We start from the raw sequence: 21223 nt of genomic DNA, 5'->3' as shown, positions 1-21223 counted from the left end.
AGTAGCTTTCTAGCAAAAAAAAATGGATTTTTGTAAAATCTTACCGTAAAATCCTTTTCTCTTAGCTCATTGACAGACGTAGTCCTCGGTGATACAGCACCTTCGGGTTATGTTGCCTCCACAGGAGCAGGACTAGACAGGAAATTAAAAAGCTCTGGCCACACCCTAGGGGCAGTCCCAGAGGGTATATCCTCTCTCTCTCTGCCTCAGCAAATCAGTTATGTGAAAAAGCAGTCTTTAGAGATTTTAACCCAACCCAACTCAAAAAACAGAGGGGCGGGGACTACGTCTGTCAATGAGCTAAGAGAAAAGGATTTTACGGTAAGATTTTACAAAAATCCATTTTTCTCTAGCGCTCATTGACAGACGTAGTCCTCGGTGATACAGCACCTTCGGGACGTTCCAGAGCAGTATCACAAATGAGGGGTGGGAAAATGAAAATCAAATCCCAATCTAGAAGGCCCAACCGGTGCCAACTAGAAGTTTACAATGCTCATCCTTAATGATGAGACTCAACAAAAAAGAGAAAAAAAATTTTTTTTTTTTTTCAAACAGAAAAAACCCTCGAGGTAGACCACCGGTCTCCTCAAATTGAGGCCTGCAAAACCTTGCGGCCAAATGAGGCATCCGCCGATGCCGTCACATCAATTTTATAGAACTTTGTAAAGGTATGTACCGACGACCAGGTGGCCGCCTTACATACCTGGACCACTGACGCCTGATGGCGAAAGGCCCAGGAAGTACTGAGCGCTCGAGTGGAGTGCGCCCTAACAGGGAACGGAGGACTCTGACCCTTAATAGAATAAGCCTGTACCACCGTTTGTCTAATCCATTTAGCAATGGTCGCGGCAGATGCAGGCAAACCCTTTCTGGGGCCATCCGTGATCACAAAAAGTGAATCCGTCTTACGGAATGATTCCGTAGCTTTCAGGTATACCCTGATTGCCCGAACCACATCTAAGGAATGCAACGCATGTTCCCGATGATGCTTGGGCTGAGGACACAAGGAAGGTAGTACAATATCTTCATTCAGATGAAAATCTGAAACCACCTTAGGAAGAAAAGATGGCTTAGGATGAAGTACTACCTTATCCCTATGAATCACTAGGTATGGGGACTGGCATGATAATGCAGCCAGTTCTGACACCCTGCGAGCAGAAGTAATAGCCACCAAGAAGGCCACCTTCTGGGATAAAGTAAGCAAGGGAATCTCCCTGATGTTTTCAAAGGGAGGTTTCTGTAGAACCGACAAAACCAAATTAAGATCCCAGGGCGGTAAGGGCGCGCGGACTGGTGGAGCCAGGTGCCGCACCCCCTGGATGAAATTCCGCACCAAGGACTTGGTAGCTAAAGGCTTCTGAAAGAAGATTGCTAATGCTGAAACTTGACCCTTGATGGTGCTCAAGGCTAGCTTCTGCTCAACCCCTTGTTGCAAAAAAGGCCAATATTCGAGTCACCGAATAGGTACGTGGAGGAAATCCTAAAGATTCGCACCACGCAATATAAGTCTTCCATGTGTGATAATAGACCTTGCTGGAAGTCGCTTTCCTTGCTTTAATAAGGGTAGGAATGACTGAAGCTGACAAACCTCTGTCCTTCAGTACATGGGTCTCAATGGCCAGGCCATTAAAACCAGCGACTGTAAAGCATGATGGTAAATTGGTCCTTGAGACCACAGACACTCCCTGAGACGAAGTTCCCACGGAACGTCTGCGACTAGCATGTCCAAGTCGGCCAGGCCGGCTTGAGGAGGCCAGCCTAAAATTTCTAGGACCACTGGCGCTGATAGAATCTGAACCAGGCGTCCCTAGAGGTATCTGGCCCCGACCATCCGATAAAGTCTGGTCGTTTTCTGTTCCCACACATTTATCAGATACCTGATTGTTATCAGGAAGGGTGATCCTTTCTGGTTGAACCTCAGGGACCGAAGTCACCCGACTAGAGGCTACTTGGCCTATCTGGTCAACCAGATCCGATTCCTGTGAGGTATAGGGACTAATCTTAGGAAAAGGTAAAGGAAAAGATCTATTCAGGGAACGGTAACTACCGCTTCCTGTAGTACTTAAATGTTGGAAGGGAAGAATCGCACCGGTAGTAGTGGTTGATGCTCGATCTAATGTCCTGAATAACGGTGAAAACGTCCCCCCACCCTGAAACCGGGTGGGGGCGCACCTTCAGGCTGTGTACTCCTTTGCTTCGGGTTTGGCTGGGTTGGTCCTCTGCTTGTCCGACCAGCCCTTCTTGAACCCTCCTGGAGGAGTCTTGCCTTTCCCGCTTGTACCAGCCGGGCGCCCTTTATGGGCGGTAAAGAAAGGTCCTCGCTTGTTGCGAGGTCCCTTAGCTTTAGCAGCCTGTGGCAAAAAAGTGCTCTTGCCCCCAGTGGCATCCTTAATGATTTCATCTAGGTTGGCCCCAAATAGACGATTCCCCTGAAAAGGGAGATTTGTCAAGGTCTTTTTGGAACCTAGGTCAGCTGACCAGCATTTTAACCACAGCACACGTCTGAGGATGACCGATGACATAGATGCATGCCCTAATAAGGGAGTAGTGTCCAAGGCTGCGTCACAGATAAACTGTAGCCCTTGTATAATCTGTTCCATCAAATCAGATGTCTCCTGGGGAATATCTTTTCCCCTAAGGTCTTGGCGTACCATTCTCGCCCATTCCGTAAGTGTCTGGGAAACTAGACCAATAACAATTACTGGTCTAAATGCTGACCCTATCAGAGAGAAGATGGTGCGGGACTCTGCTTCCATCTTTCGATCCACCGGATCCTTAAAGGACGAAGTGTCCTCTACTGGGATAACCGTGGCCTTATTCAGCCTGGAAATAGGTGGATCCACCACTGGTGGTACCGTCCATTTCTTAATGATGGATTCCTCAAACGGATAGCGTCTAGCAATACGCTTGGAAATAGTAAAGGTACGTTTAGAATGCTCCCATTCTCCTTTAATCTGATTACCGAAACACTTGGGTACAGGAAAAACCTTCACCGTTTTGATGGGCTTATTAGTACCAAAAGGAATCCACAACTAGTGCGTCCACCAATGCTTCTTCCTGAATTATAGCGGGAGAAGAAACATCCTCCTCACTGTCTGAGGGGGCTTTACCTGAGACAACAGCCCTTGCAGAGGAACCTGCAACTGCAGTGACCATCTCTGAATCTGAGTCAGAGGTGTCAGATAGTATAGGGGTAGGCGGGGGTCGCTTCCTTGACCCCCGTCCCTGACAGGCCGCCTCCACCCGAGCCACCATAGACTCCAAGATTGCTGTAAATGACTCTACACTCTGTGCACCGGCGGGTCCCGTGGCCCCCTCGAGGTAAACAGGTGGGGGAATATGTGTGGCAGGGTCCATGATAATTCCAGTCACTTCCTGGATAATATAATTCAAAAATAAAAACTTTTTTTTTTTTTTTTTTTTTTTTTTTCAGACCCCCAGCGCCACAAAAAGCCCCTTAGTGTTACCTGCTAGGGATCCCTATCGATCGAGAGAGAGAGAGATAGACCCCCAGGCTCACCACTTGATGCTCAGAGTCTAACTGCAACAGGTTACAGCGCTGTCTTGACAAACAGGAAGTCTTTTGGCTGGCTGCCCAGGAAGAAAGGAGGCGGCTCCGCCCCTCTGCACGCCTTCCGGCGCCTCCCCTAGCTCCACGAGGTGTTTGGATCACCTCAAACATGGCCGCCCCCATGCTGGAGACACGAGGCTACGCCAAAATGGCGGCTCGTGCGATCCAGCAAAAAAAATGGCGGCGGCCTGTACTGAATAGTGGTGTGCTGCAGGGCACACAACACTCTCTCTGCATGGGGATTTGGCGTGGTTGGCGGTACCGGCCCTGGCGGACCGCATGGCCATACGGGAGGCCTGCTAATAGCTGGAGATCTGATTAGGAAGGCAGTCTACATGTCCGTGGCTTCTGACTGGTAGGTAGCTTATTCTTATCACCGTAAGATGCCCAGAATGCCACTGATTACAATCTTTTTAACATGTATACAATTAGATTGTTAGCTCCCAAACCAAGCCTCCTGGCTTTTTGCACATAAAATCACACTCAAAGTAGGAGGATCTGTGTCATTTATAGGATAGAGAGGGACTCTATCTTACCATACAGAGAGGGGCCCGCGTTCACCACAAGACCCGTCAGGGGAAAAGGGGGAACATACTACTCACCATACCGGAACCAGGCGGGCACCAACTCCTGACAGTACCCCTCTCCACCGGGGCGGGAGGGCTGTCGACCGATATGGACGCCGTGACTCATGGTCTTTGGCGTTTCAGCGAGACGTTTAACTCGCGGGGTCAGTCCTTTAATGGGACTTTGTCGCGGCCGACCCAGCGCGGAGCTATGGCCTGCACGCGCTCGTAGGCTGAACTGGGGTGACCACCGGATCTCAACATCCAGCCCGGATGGTATCTAGGTCCTTACTCCTAACTAGACAGAAAATAACTGATTTGCTGAGGCAGAGAGAGAGAGGATATACCCTCTGGGACTGCCCCTAGGGTGTGGCCAGAGCTTTTTAATTTCCTGTCTAGTCCTGCTCCTGTGGAGGCAACATAACCCGAAGGTGCTGTATCACCGAGGACTACGTCTGTCAATGAGCGCTAGAGAAATACTGATTTTAACTTGTAAACAACAAGTGTCAGAAATAGGCCTGGTCATCAAGTGGTTAACATGCAATATGTCATATTTGCCTGACAATTTTTTTTTTATTAGTCCTTACTGCAAAAAAAATATATACAAAAATACAATACATGTAAATTATACTGCAAAAGGTAGTGACAAACAATGCAAGGAGGTAAAATCAGGACTGATTAAAAACATTGAAAACGGAAAACAGGCCTCGCACATAGCAGCAAATGTAATTTCCATTTTTCTTCTTTGGAAACAAAAGCTGAACTTAAGGTAGCGATAAATAACAGAAACAAACACAAATCTGTCCGTAAAAATACATCACAGAATGTAATATTTTATTATTGTAAGCAGAAAATGTACCTAAATTTGACTTTGGCCACTTTCACACAGGCTTTCCGATCCGATCCGCCTGTCAGTATTTCTTTCACTGTGTCTACCAAAATTGGGGAAATTTCCTTTTACTTTATGTCCCAGAGACACAACAGGAAGCTAGATAACCCCTCCCACAGTAAGAGGAATTTGCACTCCTACACAGCTGTCCCTAGAAAATGTCCCGGTTGTGATCCTTAATCTTCAGTTTTTCTGGCCCCAACTTAAACTTTGGCTTTCCTCCCACTTTGTTTCTTTGGTACAATAGTCGCCAGTACAAATAGGAGGGTTGAATTCCCGCCCAATCGGGACACAGACAGCTTTAAAGAAGATACACTTTAAACATTTTTGCTGGACACATTCTATTATCCACTTCACAGTGTCATTTGCAATATATGCAAATGCACATTCTAGCAACAACACTTAAATGAGCTGGATTACAATCAAATTTTGACTAGCATTTATAAACTAAGCAACTGTTAAAAATAAGAGGACAGTATTCAAAAAAGTTTGGATCCACAAGTAAACTTTCGGTCAAGCATCTGTGGTAGTGAGCCCTTTGTAGATCGCCATCTCGGGGTTTCCCAGGGTAGAGAGTCTAAGCACCAGCCTGCTTCCTCACCAGAGCCCCATGATTGTGGGGATGGACTTGCAGCAAGATGGAACCAGGTCGCGACCCCCAGGTACGCCCAAGCTGAGGATGCAGAGACCACTTATGTAAGCAGAGTACAAACAGTAGGAGGAAAACAGGAAACCCAGGAGACAAGCCAAGGTGAGGACTGGCAGCAAACAAGCACAGACGGTGAACATGGGTAGTCAAGCAGAAGATACACAAGTAACAAGCACCCGGAAGCTCAGAGAGCTGTGAAGTTGCTCAGGCAATGTGGGCTACCCTGAGCATGTCTTAAATAGGCAAACAAACTAGGAGGCGGGCTAGGAAGTGATGGAAGGGAAGGAAAAAAAGCCCACAGAATAGCAAGCTACGCCCATAGGGGAGCACAGCCAAACCACAAATGTAGAAGAAGCACTGCAGCAATGAGGCAAAAATACACAGGTGGGAAACTGCAGGCTATCTTTTGACACCCTCATTCACACTGGAGGTTTTTTTGCTAATTTCATTTTAAAACATCTCACAGAAAGTGCAGATTTCAGATGCCTATCCTGATAAAACTCAACAGGGTACAGCTTTAAGTCATGGCGAATTTCCGTAGGGTCAAAATGCGAACCACTGATCTTCTGCCCCCCATTACAAGGGTAACTTGACTGCAGGACAGAAACAGATTGGCTGCTATAAGTAACAGGCAAGCTTACTGTAATACTCACAAGGTCAACGATTCATTTATTTTGTTTTTTTCCTTTGCAAAGCTATATCTCAAATAGAGCTGCACGATTAATCGTATGAAAATCGCGATCTCGATTCACCCCCCCGACGATCTAAACCTAACATTTGCTCGATTCTTTGCATAGCACATAGCAGAGAGAACAGCTGTGGAAAAAAAAAAAAAAGCCTCCCGGCAAACGCCTATCAGCATTAGTCTCCCAGTAACTATAAACAAAAATGATTACATTGTATCTTTTCCTTCCCTCTGCCAGGGAGAAAGGAAGTTTAACCTCTTAAAGACTAGACCTTTCTCTGACACTTGTTGCTTGCAAGTTAAAATCAGTTTTTTTTGCTAGATAAGTACTTAGAACCCCCAAACATTTTATATATTTTTTTAGCAGAGACCCTACAGAACAAAATGGCGATTGTTGTAATATTTTATGTCACACTGTATTTGCGCAGCAGTCTTTCAAACGCAATTAATAGACTTTAATGAATAAAAAAAAAAAAAACGTAACAGTAAAGTTATCCCAATTTTTTTTTTTGTTACACAGAGAATCGTGAGAGAATCGTGATCTTTATTCCAAGCTAAGAAATCGTGATTCTCATTGTGGCCAGAATCGTGCAGCTCTAATCTCAAAACACATGAACCCCCATCCCCTACACCAGTGATGTTGAACCTTGGCACCCCATGTTTTGGAACTACATTCCCTATGATGCTCAACTAAACTGCAGAGTGCATGAGCATCATGGGAAATGCAGTTCCAAAACATCTAGAGTGCCAAGGTTCACCATCACTGCCCTACACCATCTTAAATCACTCAGGAGGAAATCAAGAATGTCAACAATTTTTAGAATTCAACCTTCTCCAGTATATGCTTTTTTCCCCATGCAAAGTCTGAAAAACAATATAGCCTGGATTCTTCTGCACATAAATCATACAGCTAAATATCATCACAGCTTAATATTATTATGGGAAAACCTAAGGATAATTTCTGAATTTACTGTCATATTGTTAGCACCTTCCCTTCTCCCATTATATTCTGCAGCAGAAAATGCCTTCATAAAGCAATTACTCAACATTGAACAGAAAAACTATGAATATGACCCCTTTCACTCTCTTGCAAGCACACAGCTAATATTTCACACAGATGCCCCTGGCAGTTTTCCTCCTTGAACAATCATTTTCAGATACAGCCAAGTATTTTCCTTGGTTAGGTTTAGTTTCTGGTTAAGGCTGTAAATCACACCCTGAATGGGAAGTGAACTGCACTTCCACAGACCGCATAATGGTATTCTGTCACACGTGCCTGGGTACAATGCCCTAGAAAGTTAAGAGTTATTAAATAGTGTAGGACCAGAGCAACAGCAATAGAGTAGTGTCAGGGGTGTTGAAGAGCATTCAGCCAGACCATGCAGCTTTTGGGTGTCAGATAATGTAGTGGTTCCACCGGCCCACAGAATATTACAGGTAACTGGGCTTGGTATCCTGACAATTGTGGGCATCTATAAACACATTGCTTATACCCTATACCAATTATCTGTAATGCTAAGCAAGGATCTACAGATGCATCATTTGTTCCTCATAAAAATGATCTGTGAAGCTAGTAATTACCTCTTCTCTAAACATCTGAGGAAGTGTACAGTGCTAATTGCTTGATTGACGGCAAGTTCACTGTCCTCATTAGCACCTTCATGAATTGTTCCATCTGTTTTGTTTCAGTGAGGTGCTAAAAAAAATCCAGTCTGCTACCAAGTTAGTTATTTTTTCTTCCCATTTTGTCTCCCAAGAGGAATTTATCATTGAAGTATCAACCTGGAAATTATATGTGTGATATGAATACACTGGTTAATGGAAGCCTACCTTGGTGAATTGTTAATAAATAACATAATATACCCAGGATAATATCTGCGCTAAGAGCAACAATGGTGTGAAAAAGTTACACAACCCAATTGCAGATACATTCCATTTTACTGCAGTCAGATAAGGGAACGTTATATTTGCCTGAATATGCAACACGTGAGCCTTGGGTATTGTTCAAGATAAAATAAATCGTTCATGGTAGAATAAGGGGGGCTCTGCATATAACCAGGTAAGGAGCACTTGTAGACTGAGAAGCCAGCATTAGCAGCCTCCATGTTGCTTTAAGTAAAGGATTGATTTAAAATTCTATGTAGCACCCTCCAAGGTAGGTGCTAGAGAGGGTGTATAGTTTTGGCTCTGTTTGCCTTTCAGAGGAGCAGCAGGTAAATTCTATATTGCTGTGTGCTTAACAGAGAGCAGGATCTGTGAGTTTGGTCTGCTCAGTGTGTGATTCAACTGGTCTAGGGGAGTGTTTCACACTGGTCCAATAGTGAGGCATATTGGACAGTGGAGAAAACCTAAATATAAAAGAAGTGCACTATCCTGTAAACATTATAAATCACTAATGTAAAATAGATCCATCAATAAAGACTCTGGACAATTCCACACTAGAGACCACTGTGTGTTTTTTCAACCATATGGATGCTGCATAATAGAATTCCCATGCAATAAATTGCGGCTCTAATGTGTATATGCACTGAAGATATAAATCTGCCAAATCCACAGGAGTACAATGAAAATCACCCACAAGACTTCTCAACCATCAATATGGTGTTAATAGGCGGTAGTGCTTGTTTACCAGCTAGCCGCGGGCAATCGGCATAGTAATCCCAATTATCAATGTAGCAGACCGTTGCCTCTATGCTCGTGCTCCTGCTAGTGGAGAAAACCTGATCAATGGGTACACACAGAGGCTTTGATACAGCCCCAGTGATTGGCACAGACTGCTGTCTCCGTGCATTTTGGGGTGTGGTATAAAAGCCAGGAGCACATGTGCTCTGGGTCTTTGGCTGGTGAGCAGAGTCCCAAAAGGAGGGTGGCGGCTGCCTCCTCTTCTGCAGAGTTGAGCCAGAAGGAAGGAGCTGAACCCAGAGGTACAGGAGTGCTGACTAGAGGGGCTAAGACACTGGAGAACCTGGAAAAACAGTATCGTGAGTACAGGGGATCATGTCTAAGGGCCTGACCAGGAAGGGGGCCACTCCGGAGTAGAGTAGTCAGAGGACAGGAGTCAGCTGGTGGAGTGATATAATTAAAGAGCTGTTAGCCATCACTGGCAAACAACCTAATCTCCTACATAGGGTCAACAGAGAAGACTAGATACTCTACTTAGCAGTAGAGATGGGTTTGGGCGTGTTCGAGTCCATACGTGCCCGATCCTGGCAGGAAGCCAACACTGCACTCCACTAATCACAGGCACTGAAACATTTCCTGGTCTGTGTAGGTGCGGATTGGGAATTGGAATTGTCTCACTGCCTGTGATTAGGGAAGTCCAGTGTTGGCTTCCTGGTGGGATCAGGGACATAGAAACTAAAACACGAGCCCATCTCTTTGTAGCAGCCAGCGACTGCGGATTGGTAGAGGTTAAATTGGTGGTGTGTATAGTGATAGCAATGGGCAAAACATAGGAGCAGTAACATTGACCACAATCATAGCCCACTTTTCACTCTTCAGTACTCACATCTATTGTATTGGTATCACAACCATGTACAGTACATGGCTACTGCTTTTTCCACTGCCTATTATAAAAAAAACAAAATTTAATTAAAAAGTAATTTATAGCATTATAGCACTAGGACTTGCAACCTTACAAACTTACTTTGGTTACAGCTTCTGTCCTCATAAAGAAAGCCTGTCATTTACACTGCATTTGCAGAACAGTTTTGTAAAATATTGCATTTTATAAAACCTAACTGTCCTATTATCCTTGCAGTCAAGGGTTGACATTACTCAGCCTGCTCCCTTCTTCCCAACAAACCTGCCATATCCTGTTGCAATATGGATGTGCACTGGGACTGTGCCGATGTCATATGTTCTAGTTGCAGAGATGTATCTGTAACACTGAGTGCCAGTTTAATAGCGGTATGTAGAACACTGCAGACAAGGCACTAAAGAGAATCTATCACCATACTTTAACTCATCTTGACAGCTTTATATATATAAAAAGATAATTACATTTCAGAAGAATTTGTACTCATTTCCGGAAAGGTATTTGGTAACTTTCTATTTCACATTGTTTCCTTTTGTACATAAAGAGAGAGTGCTTGAACACTTCATCTTCAGCCATAAGATTTGTACAGGAATAATTTCAGATGTCCAGAGCACACTTTTAATGATGAGTTTCCAAGGGTTGCAAAGTCATTCATTTGAAGTAAAGGTCTGCCTTATCTGGCCCTGACATAGAGGATCAGCATCACTGATGCCAATACTAGCTTACTGCTTAAAGCAGTATTAAAGCCAAAAATGTAATATAACAGCTTATCCATCATTAGATGTGGTGGCTGCATAGGTTTTCTTTTTTAAGGATTTTCCCCTCCGTTTTCACTCGGTGATCTGGCCAGTAACACCCCTCCTGTATTAAGGCCCGTACACACGTACCGATTGTCATTTTCGGCCGCCGAACGATCGGCCGATTTTCGGCTTGTTAGTATGATGCTTCCGACAGCCGACAGCGCACTTTCGGCCGAACAGAATCTGTCGTGCAAGCATTAAAATTTTTGTATGCCGACACCAGAACGGCCGATTGTTCGCCAGTCAGTACAGAATTCGGCCGACAAACAGCAGATTTTCAAGACTGGGCATGCTCAGAAAAGACAAAACACATGGAAAGTTAACCATCACATGACATCACTTCTGCAGTCGGCTGCTGTTGGCCGACAAAATTCATGTGCAGTCTTTTGCAGTTTTCAACAGACATGACAGCCCTGGACAAAAGACGGCCGATCGTTCGGCCGACGATCGGTACGTGTGTACGGGGCTTTAGAGTGCCCCCACTCTGGATGAAGAAGCAACAGAGCCACCTTTGGACAGTAGTATTGTCAGTCTGCAGGGAGGGGAGTGTTCCATGCACTACCAGATTTAGATACACTAAAGAAACTGAAGCCAAGCTTCAGCCAATACTTTTACAGAAGTGACAGCAACAGTTTTGTTCTTTTTTACATAAAATATTTACATAAATGAATAAAAGTTGGCCATTGTAAGCAACCCTGTCTGTATTAAATTTTTTGTTCCAACCCCCCAACTGCTAAATTTGCAGGACATCTTGTTCCGATGAAATCAACAAACTAGCTGGATCACCAGGTGAAAATAAAAGAAATAAAGCCTAAAAAAGAAATCCAACGCAGCAATAACATCTAAGAATTGGTACGCTGCAATAGTGATCGACCGATATCGTTTTTTTTACCGCCGATACCGATATTTTGGTCATCAGATATCGGCCGATATCTGCCGATATTTTCGGACATAAAAAAAAAAAAAAATTATATATATATATATATATATATATATATATATATATATATATATATTTTTTTTTTTTTTTTTTTTTAATGTCTACAGCAGGGGTGGGGAACCTCCGGCCCGCACCATCCTTCTGGCCGGCCCGCACAATCGTTGCGATCCGCCCCCCCCTGTGCCGCTGTGTCAGAAGGAGCCGATGGCTCCGTTCTGACACTGTGAATCTCCGAAAAGGGTGGACCCGAGGTGCAGAGCACTGCGCCTCGAGCCCGCCCATGTGTGTGACAATAGCGAATGAAAATTCGCTACTGTCTCACGGATCCGCCTCCTCCTCGGCCAATGTCATTGGCCAAGGAGGAGGCGGGAGGACTCGAAGAGACGAAGAGAGGAAGCCGCCCGCCGCTACAACAGGCAAGTCAAGTGCACTGGGGCTTGGCACGCTGTTCACTCTGCATTGTGGTCAATCCCTCTGCATTGAAAGGGGGCACGCTGTGGGCACTCCGCATTGAAAGGGGGCACTCCGCATTGAAAGGGGGCACTCCGCATTGAAAGGGGGCACTCCGCATTGAAAGGGGGCACTCCGCATTGAAAGGGGGCACTCCGCATTGAAAGGGGGCACTCCGCATTGAAAGGGGGCACGCTCTGGGCACTCCGCATTGAAAAGGGGCACGCTCTGGGCACTCCGCATTGAAAAGGGGCACGCTCTGGGCACTCCGCATTGAAAAGGGGCACTCCGCATTGAAAGGGGGCACTCCGCATTGAAAGGGGGCACGCTGTGGTCACTCCGCATTGAAAGGGGGCACGCTGTGGTCACTCCGCATTGAAAGGGGGCACGCTGTGGTCACTCCGCATTGAAAGGGGGCACGCTGTGGTCACTCCGCATTGAAAGGGGGCACGCTGTGGTCACTCCGCATTGAAAGGGGGCACGCTGTGGTCACTCCACATTGAAAGGGGGCACGCTGTGGTCACTCCACATTGAAAGGGGGCACGCTGTGGTCACTCCACATTGAAAGGGGGCACGCTGTGGTCACTCCACATTGAAAGGGGGCATGCTGTGGTCACTCCGCATTGAAAGGGGGGCACGCTGTGGTCACTCCGCATTGAAAGGGGGGCACGCTGTGGTCACTCCGCATTGAAAGGGGGGCACGCTGTGGTCAGTCTGCATTGAAAGGGGGCATGCTGTGGTCACTCTGCATTGAAAGGGGGCACGCTGTGGTCAGTCTGCATTGAAAGGGGGCACACTATACCTTGATTACTGAAGGCCCCTTTCACACTTTAGTGACCTCACAGTCACGCAATTTTTTACAGCGTTTTTTGCCGCAAAGCAATGCCTATTACATTTATGCATACATTTTATACGGCCCCCGAATGATGTTACAAAAATCCAAATGGCCCTTGGCAGAAAAAAGGTTCCCCACCCCTGGTCTACAGGTACTGTGGTGGAGGGATCTGGGGGTCTAAAAGACCCCAAACCCCTTCTCTGCACTTAAGCATTTAAAAAACGCCACGTTTTGAATGCTATACGTTTTTTTAATTTGGCACCGCCAGTACCCGGAAGTGATGTCATGTCATGACATCACTTCCGGGTACGCAGCATTGCCGAATTCAAAGAAACAGAGACCTGGGTCAGACGGTGGCGGTGAAGGTAGGATTCCTGGGTCTGCCGGTGGGATGGGAGACCCAGGCAAGCCGTGGAAGGAGGCGGGAGGGGGCGTCCCCTCCCGCTCCTTGGAATGTCAGCCGAGCGGCTTCTCAGCCATATCGGTTGTCATTACAAGTCAGCCGACCGTCGGCTATGGACACCAGTACCGGGGTGATGCCTCTAGTTGCAGGCATCACTCCGGTAACAAGCACTTTCCCTGGACTATCGGCAATATCGGTAAATAAAAAGCCGATTCCGATATATCGGGGAAAGTCCATATCGGCCCTCGATATATCGGCTTTGCCGATAAGCAGTCGATCTCTACGCTGCAATATAATAAACGTTTGCTTTTGGATTTATTTCGCTTTAAAGGGGGCTACAGCCTGAACCGAGTTATTCTAAAACAGGCCCTACATGTTAAGCTGGCCACATGGATCAACGTTTGGCTAGTTCAACAGGGACAGGACATATTTTAATCCATGTGTGCCTCTTTGAAAAAGTCAATCTTTATATCGACTTCGGTCAAACTGGTTTGTTGGAAAAATTGTCTCGATCAGCTGGCTAAATTAACAACAGGTGCACACACTCAGGGCCGGTCCGAGGCGGGTGCACGGGGTGCATCGCACCCAGGCGCCGCGAGCTGAGGCAGAGGAGGGGCGCCGAAGCTCCAGTGACAGTGCCGGTGTTCTAAAATTTAATACACAGCTGACAGAGAGGAGGCAGCAGGACTGGTTGCTTAGCTGGGAGGAGGCGGGATGGAGAGAAGACATTCTCGGGTCTGAGAGGAGGCGGGACGGATTGCTTAGTTGGGAGGAGACGGGACAGAGGTAGAGAAAAAATGTAATCAGCAAGCTCTGCATTATTACAATTATGCTCGACCTCCGTCCCGCCTCCTCCCAGCTAAGCAGTTCGTCCCGCCTCCGCCCCGCCTCCTCTCAGACCGAGGATGTCTTCTCTCCATCCTGCCTCCTCCCAGCTAAGCACTTCGTCCCGCCTCCGCCCCGCCTCCTCTCAGACCTGAGGATGTCTTCTCTGCATACCGCCTCCTCCCAGCTAAGAACTTCGTCCCGCCTCCGCCCCGCCTCCTCTTCGTCCTGTCTCCTCTCAGCTAAGTAATCAGCAGTCCCGCCTCCTGTCCTCTCTGTCAGCAGTGATGTAATGGCGCCGGCGGGGCGCCATTTTTAAATCTAAAGTAAACTGCAGTGGCCCAGCAGTGGCGCGTGCCATTCATCACGGCCAGGTAAGACCCCTCCACAGCTTCTGACCACCTCCCCCTGTAGCATGCCCGCAGCCTCAGACGTCTCCCCCCCCCTGTACCATGTCCGCAGCCTCAGATATCTCCCCCCTGTTCCATGTCCGCAGCCTCAGATATCTCCCCCCTGTTCCATGTCCGCAGCCTCAGATATCTCCCCCCTGTACCATGTCTGCAGCCTCAGACGTCTCCCCCCCCCTGTACCATGTCCGCAGCCTCAGACGTCTCCCCCCCCCTGTACCATGTCCGCAGCCTCAGACGTCTCCCCCTGTACCATGTCCGCAGCCTCAGACGTCTCCCCCCCCCTGTACCATGTCCGCAGCCTCAGACGTCTCCCCCTGTACCATGCCTGCAGCCTCAGACGTCTCCCCCTGTACCATGTCCGCAGCCTCAGACGTCTCCCCCCCCCTGTACCATGTCCGCAGCCTCAGACATCTCCCCCCTGTACCATGTCTGCAGCCTCAGATATCTCCCCCACTGTACCATGCCCGCAGCCTCAGACATCTCCCCCCTGTACCATGCCCGCAGCCTCAGACATCTCCCCCCTGTACCATGCCCGCAGCCTCAGACATCTCCCCCCCTGTACCATGTCCGCAGCCTCAGACATCTCCCCCCTGCACCATGCCCGCAGCCTCAGACATCTCCCCCCCTGTACCATGTCCGCAGCCTCAGACATCTCCCCCCTGCACCATGCCCGCAGCCTCAGACATCTCCCCCCTGTACCATGTCCGCAGCCTCAGACATCTCCCCCCTGTACCATGTCCGCAGCCTCAGACATCTCCCCCCCTGTACCATGCCCGCAGCCTCAGACATCTACCCCCCCCCGTACCATGTCCGCAGCCTCAGATATCTCCCCCCTGTACCATGTCCGCAGCCTCAGACATCTACCCCCCCCCCCCCTGTACCATGTCCGCAGCCTCAGATATCTCCCCCCTGTTCCATGTCCACAGCCTCAGACATATCCCCCCTGTACCATGCCCACAGCCTCAGACATCTCCCCCCTGTACCATGCCCGCAGCCTCAGACATCTCCCCCCTGTACCATGTCTGCAGCCTCAGACATCTCCCCCCTGTACCATGTCCCCAGCCTCAGACATCTCCCCCCCTGTACCATGCCCGCAGCCTCAGACATCTCCCCCACTGTACCATGTCCGCAGCCTCAGACATCTCCCCCCCCCCCCGTACCATGTCCGCAGCCTCAGACATCTCCCCCCCCCTGTACCATGTCCGCAGCCTCAGACATCTCCCCCCTGTACCATGTCCACAGCCTCAGACATCTCCCCCCTGTACCATGTCCACAGCCTCAGACATCTCCCCCCTGTACCATGTCCACAGCCTCAGACATCTCCCCCCTGTACCATGCCCGCAGCCTCAGACATCTCCCCCCTGTACCATGCCTGCAGCCTCAGGCATCTCCCCCCCCCCCTGTACCATGCCCGCAGCCTCAGACATCTCCCCCCTGTACCATGCCCGCAGCCTCAGACATCTCCCCCCTGTACCATGTCCGCAGCCTCAGACATCTCCCCCCTGTTCCATGTCCGCAGCCTCAGACATCTCCCCCCTGTACCATGCCTGCAGCCTCAGACATCTCCCCCCTGTACCATGCCTGCAGCCTCAGACATCTCCCCCCTGTACCATGTCCACAGCCTCTAACAATCTCCCCCCTGTACCATGTCCACAGCCTCTAACCATCTCCCCATGTACCATGTCCACAGCCTCTAACCATCTCCCCCTGTACCATGTCCACAGCCTCTAACCATCTCCCGCTGTACCATGCCCGCAGCCTCAGACATCTCCCGCTGTACCATGCCCGCAGCCTCAGACATCTCCCCCCTGTACCATGTCCGCAGCCTCAGACATCTCACCCCTGTACCATGCCTGCAGCCTCAGACATCTCCCCCCTGTACCATGCCCGCAGCCTCAGACATCTCCCCCACTGTACCATGTCCGCAGCCTCAGACATCTCCCCCCCCCCCCCCGTACCATGTCCGAAGCCTCAGACATCTCCCCCCTGTACCATGTCTGCAGCCTCTAACCATCTCCCCCCTGTACCATGTCCACAGCCTCTAACAATCTCCCCCCTGTACCATGTCCACAGCCTCTAACCATCTCACCCCTGTACCATGTCCACAGCCTCTAACCATCTCCCCCTGTACCATGCCCATTTGGTGGGCACTGATAAGGCTGCATTTGGTGGGCACTGGTAGGCTGCATTTGGTTGGCACTGGTAGGCTGCATTTGGTGGGCACTGGTAGGCTGCATTTGGTGGGCACTGATGAGGCTGCATTTGGTGGGCACTGATGAGGCTGCATTTGGTGGGCACTGATCAGTCTGCATTGATGCATTGATCTCTTGTATCAAGTCTGCAGTCTCTTACCATCTCCTGTTTGGGGGCTCTGTCTAACAGACTCTCTAACAGATGCCCTCTCTGTGTCCATTAGATAGACCCCCCTCCAGTTCCCATTAGAGTACTCTGCTTCTCTTACTGTAATTTGTTTATTGTTAAGAGATCGTGGGAGTGTCCCGCGGTAAGGAAGACGTCTTAGGGGAGCATCTCTGTGTTTGAGCCATTGCCATAGAAACATTTGTAAAGGGGAGGAGTTAGTAAGATGACTACGCCCACGTGGGGGCGCCAGAAAAATTTCTGCACCCAGGCGCCTGTGACCCTAGGATCGGCCCTGCACACACTGCTCATGCCGACTAGGAAGGCTCCAAATAACTGTGGGTGCTCATCTCGACTCACCACTGCCAAACTTGAAAATACCAATGAAAATGGCCACACTCCAACAGATATAATGATGCTTCTTTATTAAATCAACGGACAGTCAATACAGGATACAAAATGGTAGACGCGTTTCACACGTAAAGTCGTGCTTGTTCACCACCTAGCTGGCTGCAGGCGCTGACCAGTATATTGACAATGAAGAGTGATGCTGTCAGAATACAATGTCCAAGTGTGGAGGATTGTTCCACCCACACAAGGAAGGTGGATGGAGGCATCCTCCCCACTGGGACATTGTAGCCATTTGTTTTTTTTCTGTTTGCTGGTTAAAGGAAAAAAAAAATAATAATCTATGGCCAGCTTTATAATAAGATTTTACAATCTCCTATAGAACTTGCAACAACTGCAATTTATATTGTAATAACTTCAGGTTTCATAAAGTATGTAGTACCATCAGCATGGTTCGTTTTCTGGCTGTGCTGGGAGACCAGCCTGTCCTCGAATGGCCAGGACATGTGCTGGCACAACCCCTGGAAAAAACAGTGTAATGCCGTTTCTCCACCCTGACTCTCCAAACCCCTCAAACAGCTGAGAACAGAGATTAGGGGAGAACTTCTAAAAAAAAGAAAGAAAACAAGGTATACATATACACGCAAATGTTTTGCCTTTCATTTCCATTTTTAACTGAATGCCTCTGGGCTAATTCAGACATTTCTCCCATACATGTTAAAATCAGCAGTTTTTTTTTTTATTTTTTTTTTGCTGGAAATTACTTCACACCCTCAGACATTATATATTTTCTGAAAGCAGGGGCCATGGAGAATAAAACGATGGTCGTTACAAATTTTTATGTCACGTGATATTTGTGCAGCCATTCGTAGCGCTTCTCCCGTAGGAGCTGCTGTAAATTGCCCATGTTCTTATCCCGGATGATTGCCTGCAGCCAGGCACATGTTCATAGTCACACTTTTCCTCAAACAGTCTAGGGGTGTTCTTTTTGTTGTTTTTATTTTATTTTTGGAGTAACTGAGATTGGGTTGAAGCAATTGAATGGGAACGCACATTACACAATATGTGAATTGGGCCTATCAGGGAAATCCCTCAAACTGAAAAGATATCCTCTCACTTCTTGAAAGAAAAAATAAGCCTTATGGCTTTACATATACTACAGTAAAACAACCATACCCCAATATGGTGTTTTGTGGTGAGATTCCCTGGTCATTAACATGCTGGGAAAACTGAAATAAAGGGAAAGCGGTTCATTCAGAGAGTGCGAGAACAAAACCTGTATAAGTAATTAACTGGCACCTGTTTTAAAACTACTGGATTGTATTTTGCAAAAACATTCAATACAGTTCACCACAAACGCCAAATCTACAAACTGTGGTCTGTAGGCATGGACCATAGAGTTCATACAAGGATTGAAAATTGGTTACAAGGGTGTGTCCAAAGGGTGATGATAAATAACGTGTACTCAGACTGGTCTGGAGTGATAAGGTTTGGTACCCCAAGGCTCTGTCTTGGGCCAATTGTATTTTATTCATAAATGATATTGTGGTCGGTATAAATAGCTCAATCACAGTTTTTGCAGACGACCCAAAAATAAGTAGGGCAAAAATATCACATTAGAATATAGACCTGAATAAAATAATAGTGGGAAACTACATGGCAGATGAGATTTAATGTCGAAAAATGTAAATTGATGCACTTGGGGGCTAAAAATATTAACGCAAAGTACTCACTAGGGGTAGAACCTCTGGGGGAATACAGGACTGAGAAAGATCTGGGGGTCCTGGTAGAAGAAAGACTGAGTTATAGCAAGCAATGTCAAGCTACAGCAACCAAAGCCAGCAGACTATTAGCTTGCCTAAAACGATAATCCTGCCACTTTATAAAAAAAACTCTGGTTTTGCCACATCTGGAATATTCCGTCTAGTTCTGGTCGCAACTCCTCAGGATGATGTGCTGGAGCTGGAGGGAGTACAGAGAAGGGCAACTAAATAGGCGGACTGGTGGACCTCAATTACGAGAAACGACTACAAGCGCTAAATGTATTCTCCATGAAGAAAGGACACTTGGGAGGAGATATAATAACGGTATACAAATACCCTAATTGTGATCCCAGCATAAGAAGGAAACTTTTCATGCTCAGGGAGTGTAAGAGGACACGGGGGCCACACAATGAGGTTTGAGAGGCAGTGGTTTAACCTTAAGCTGTGTAGGGGTTTTTTCACTGTCATGGCGATAAGGATGTGGAGCTCTCTTCCACAATCTGTGGTGTCAGTGGGGAGTATTGATATTTTTTTTAAAGACTCTTGGAAGTGCATCTTGGTGAACACAACATACAGGGATTTGGCAAATTATTACCGACATTGATACACATACATCTTCACAGGTTGAACTGGATGGACTATGGTCTTTATTCAACCTTATCTACTATGAAACTAGGATGTACTGCATTAAGGCAGACACTGAACACTCTGTGGTTAGTAGTAGGGAGGACACGTTAGGTGCCCCTACGTGGCAGCAGTCTTTATGCACAAGTTTCCCTTCAAGTCAAAAGAGAACAGCAAAAAAAAAAAAAGGATCCGACTTTCTCCAGACAGACGGACACATTTTAAGTCTGCTGGTAAATTTGTTATTTCTTAGGCAGAATTTCACTGTTTAGTCCACCAAGCAAACCAAATTGAGAACTTACATTTTGCTGGCAAACAAGACTAACCAAATAATTTCCTACATGCAAAATAACCTTATTTTTGTTTGCCACTAGCAATGACTTAAATGGTTCTGCAAAAAGTAGGTTCCCCATCCCCACCTTATACTTTCTTGAGCCAGATCTTGATCCAGCGATGTGCACCAGAGCAGAAGCTCTCTCCTTCCTCAATGGCTCAGAGAAAAAAGCAGGAGCCATTGGATCCTGCTGCTGTCAATCACAGCCAGTAAAGAGAGAACAGGGAGAGGGCCAAGCCACACTGTGTGGGTCTCCTAGACACACAAAGCCAGCTTTGGAGCGAGCATGCACAAATGCCCCCATAGCTAGCCGCTTGCTGTGGGGACAATTGGCAGGTGAGAGGAGCAAGAAGCACTGGTGAGGGCCCCAGAAGAAGAGGATCAGGGCTGCTCTGTGTAACATCATTGCACAGAGCAACCAAGTATGATATGCTTGTTATTTAAAAAAAAAAATTAAATAACTGAGCCTTTAGAATCACTTTTATTCATCCAATGCAAACAAACTATTTATTTAGCAGAACATGATGAGTGTATAAGATGGCCCAAACATTTTTCCTCGTTTTAATGGGGGTATCATTACAACGCATCTCTACCTATCTGCATACAGAAGCTTCTCATTATCATTAGCAGCACTAATTCATTCTCCACAAAGATGATCTGCTGTTTTAAGCAAATGCTATCACTCCCATGCTCATTAAGCAGTCAATGTCTGATGGATGCTACAGATAGAGGCATATCTATAATCAGCTCATCAGCATACAGGATGCAAAATGTCTCTCTCTGCAAAACGATTACCAAGATGTCTCGAGTAAAAAAAGAGAGCTAATTACCGTTATAAGTTACAGTTTTCCTGGGAGTCGCATCCAAATCAGCAGCTGACCTCTTTGATGTATATCCAATTGTTATTGCGCACAGTGCCACAAAGTAACAAGCCACATGCTTCTTCATCTTCTCCTAAGTAAACCCTGTGTTCACTAATCGTCACCGAAGAGATCTGAGATTGAAACACAGGGCGTTGGCAATTTCATCCTGAAAGTAAAAGAAAAAACATGAATGCTATATTAAAAAAAACAGTTTCCGTTTTGGTTCAATAGCATACCTCCCAACTGTCCCTGATTTGGAACAAAGTCCCTCTGTCCCTCATTTTGGTCTAATCTATAAAGCTGTATATATAATGCACTTTTTATCTTTCAAAAAGTGTTTCCTTCTGCCAAATCTTTCATCCAATTTCTAAA

At 47.1% G+C, this 21223-nt stretch overlaps 1 protein-coding gene across 1 annotated transcript in view; it reads right to left on the bottom strand.

Moving 5' to 3' along the window:
- The window catches only part of SEMA4G (semaphorin 4G), a 224570-nt gene extending 203577 nt beyond the window's left edge, over positions 1–20993 (bottom strand). Inside the window, exon 1 of the mRNA XM_082268409.1 lies at positions 20819–20993. Coding sequence (XP_082124535.1) covers positions 20819–20936 — 118 coding nt within the window. The 5' untranslated portion in view covers positions 20937–20993. The remainder of the gene's footprint in view (positions 1–20818) is intronic.
- Between the last annotated feature and the right edge of the window lie 230 nt (positions 20994–21223).

This window comes from Pelophylax lessonae, assembly GCF_965119305.1.
Source record: "Pelophylax lessonae genome assembly, chromosome: 9".
NCBI classification, from domain to species: Eukaryota; Metazoa; Chordata; class Amphibia; order Anura; family Ranidae; genus Pelophylax; species Pelophylax lessonae.
Note: the sequence above shows the minus strand (reverse complement) of the source record. Positions and strands in the feature narration are given on the sequence as shown.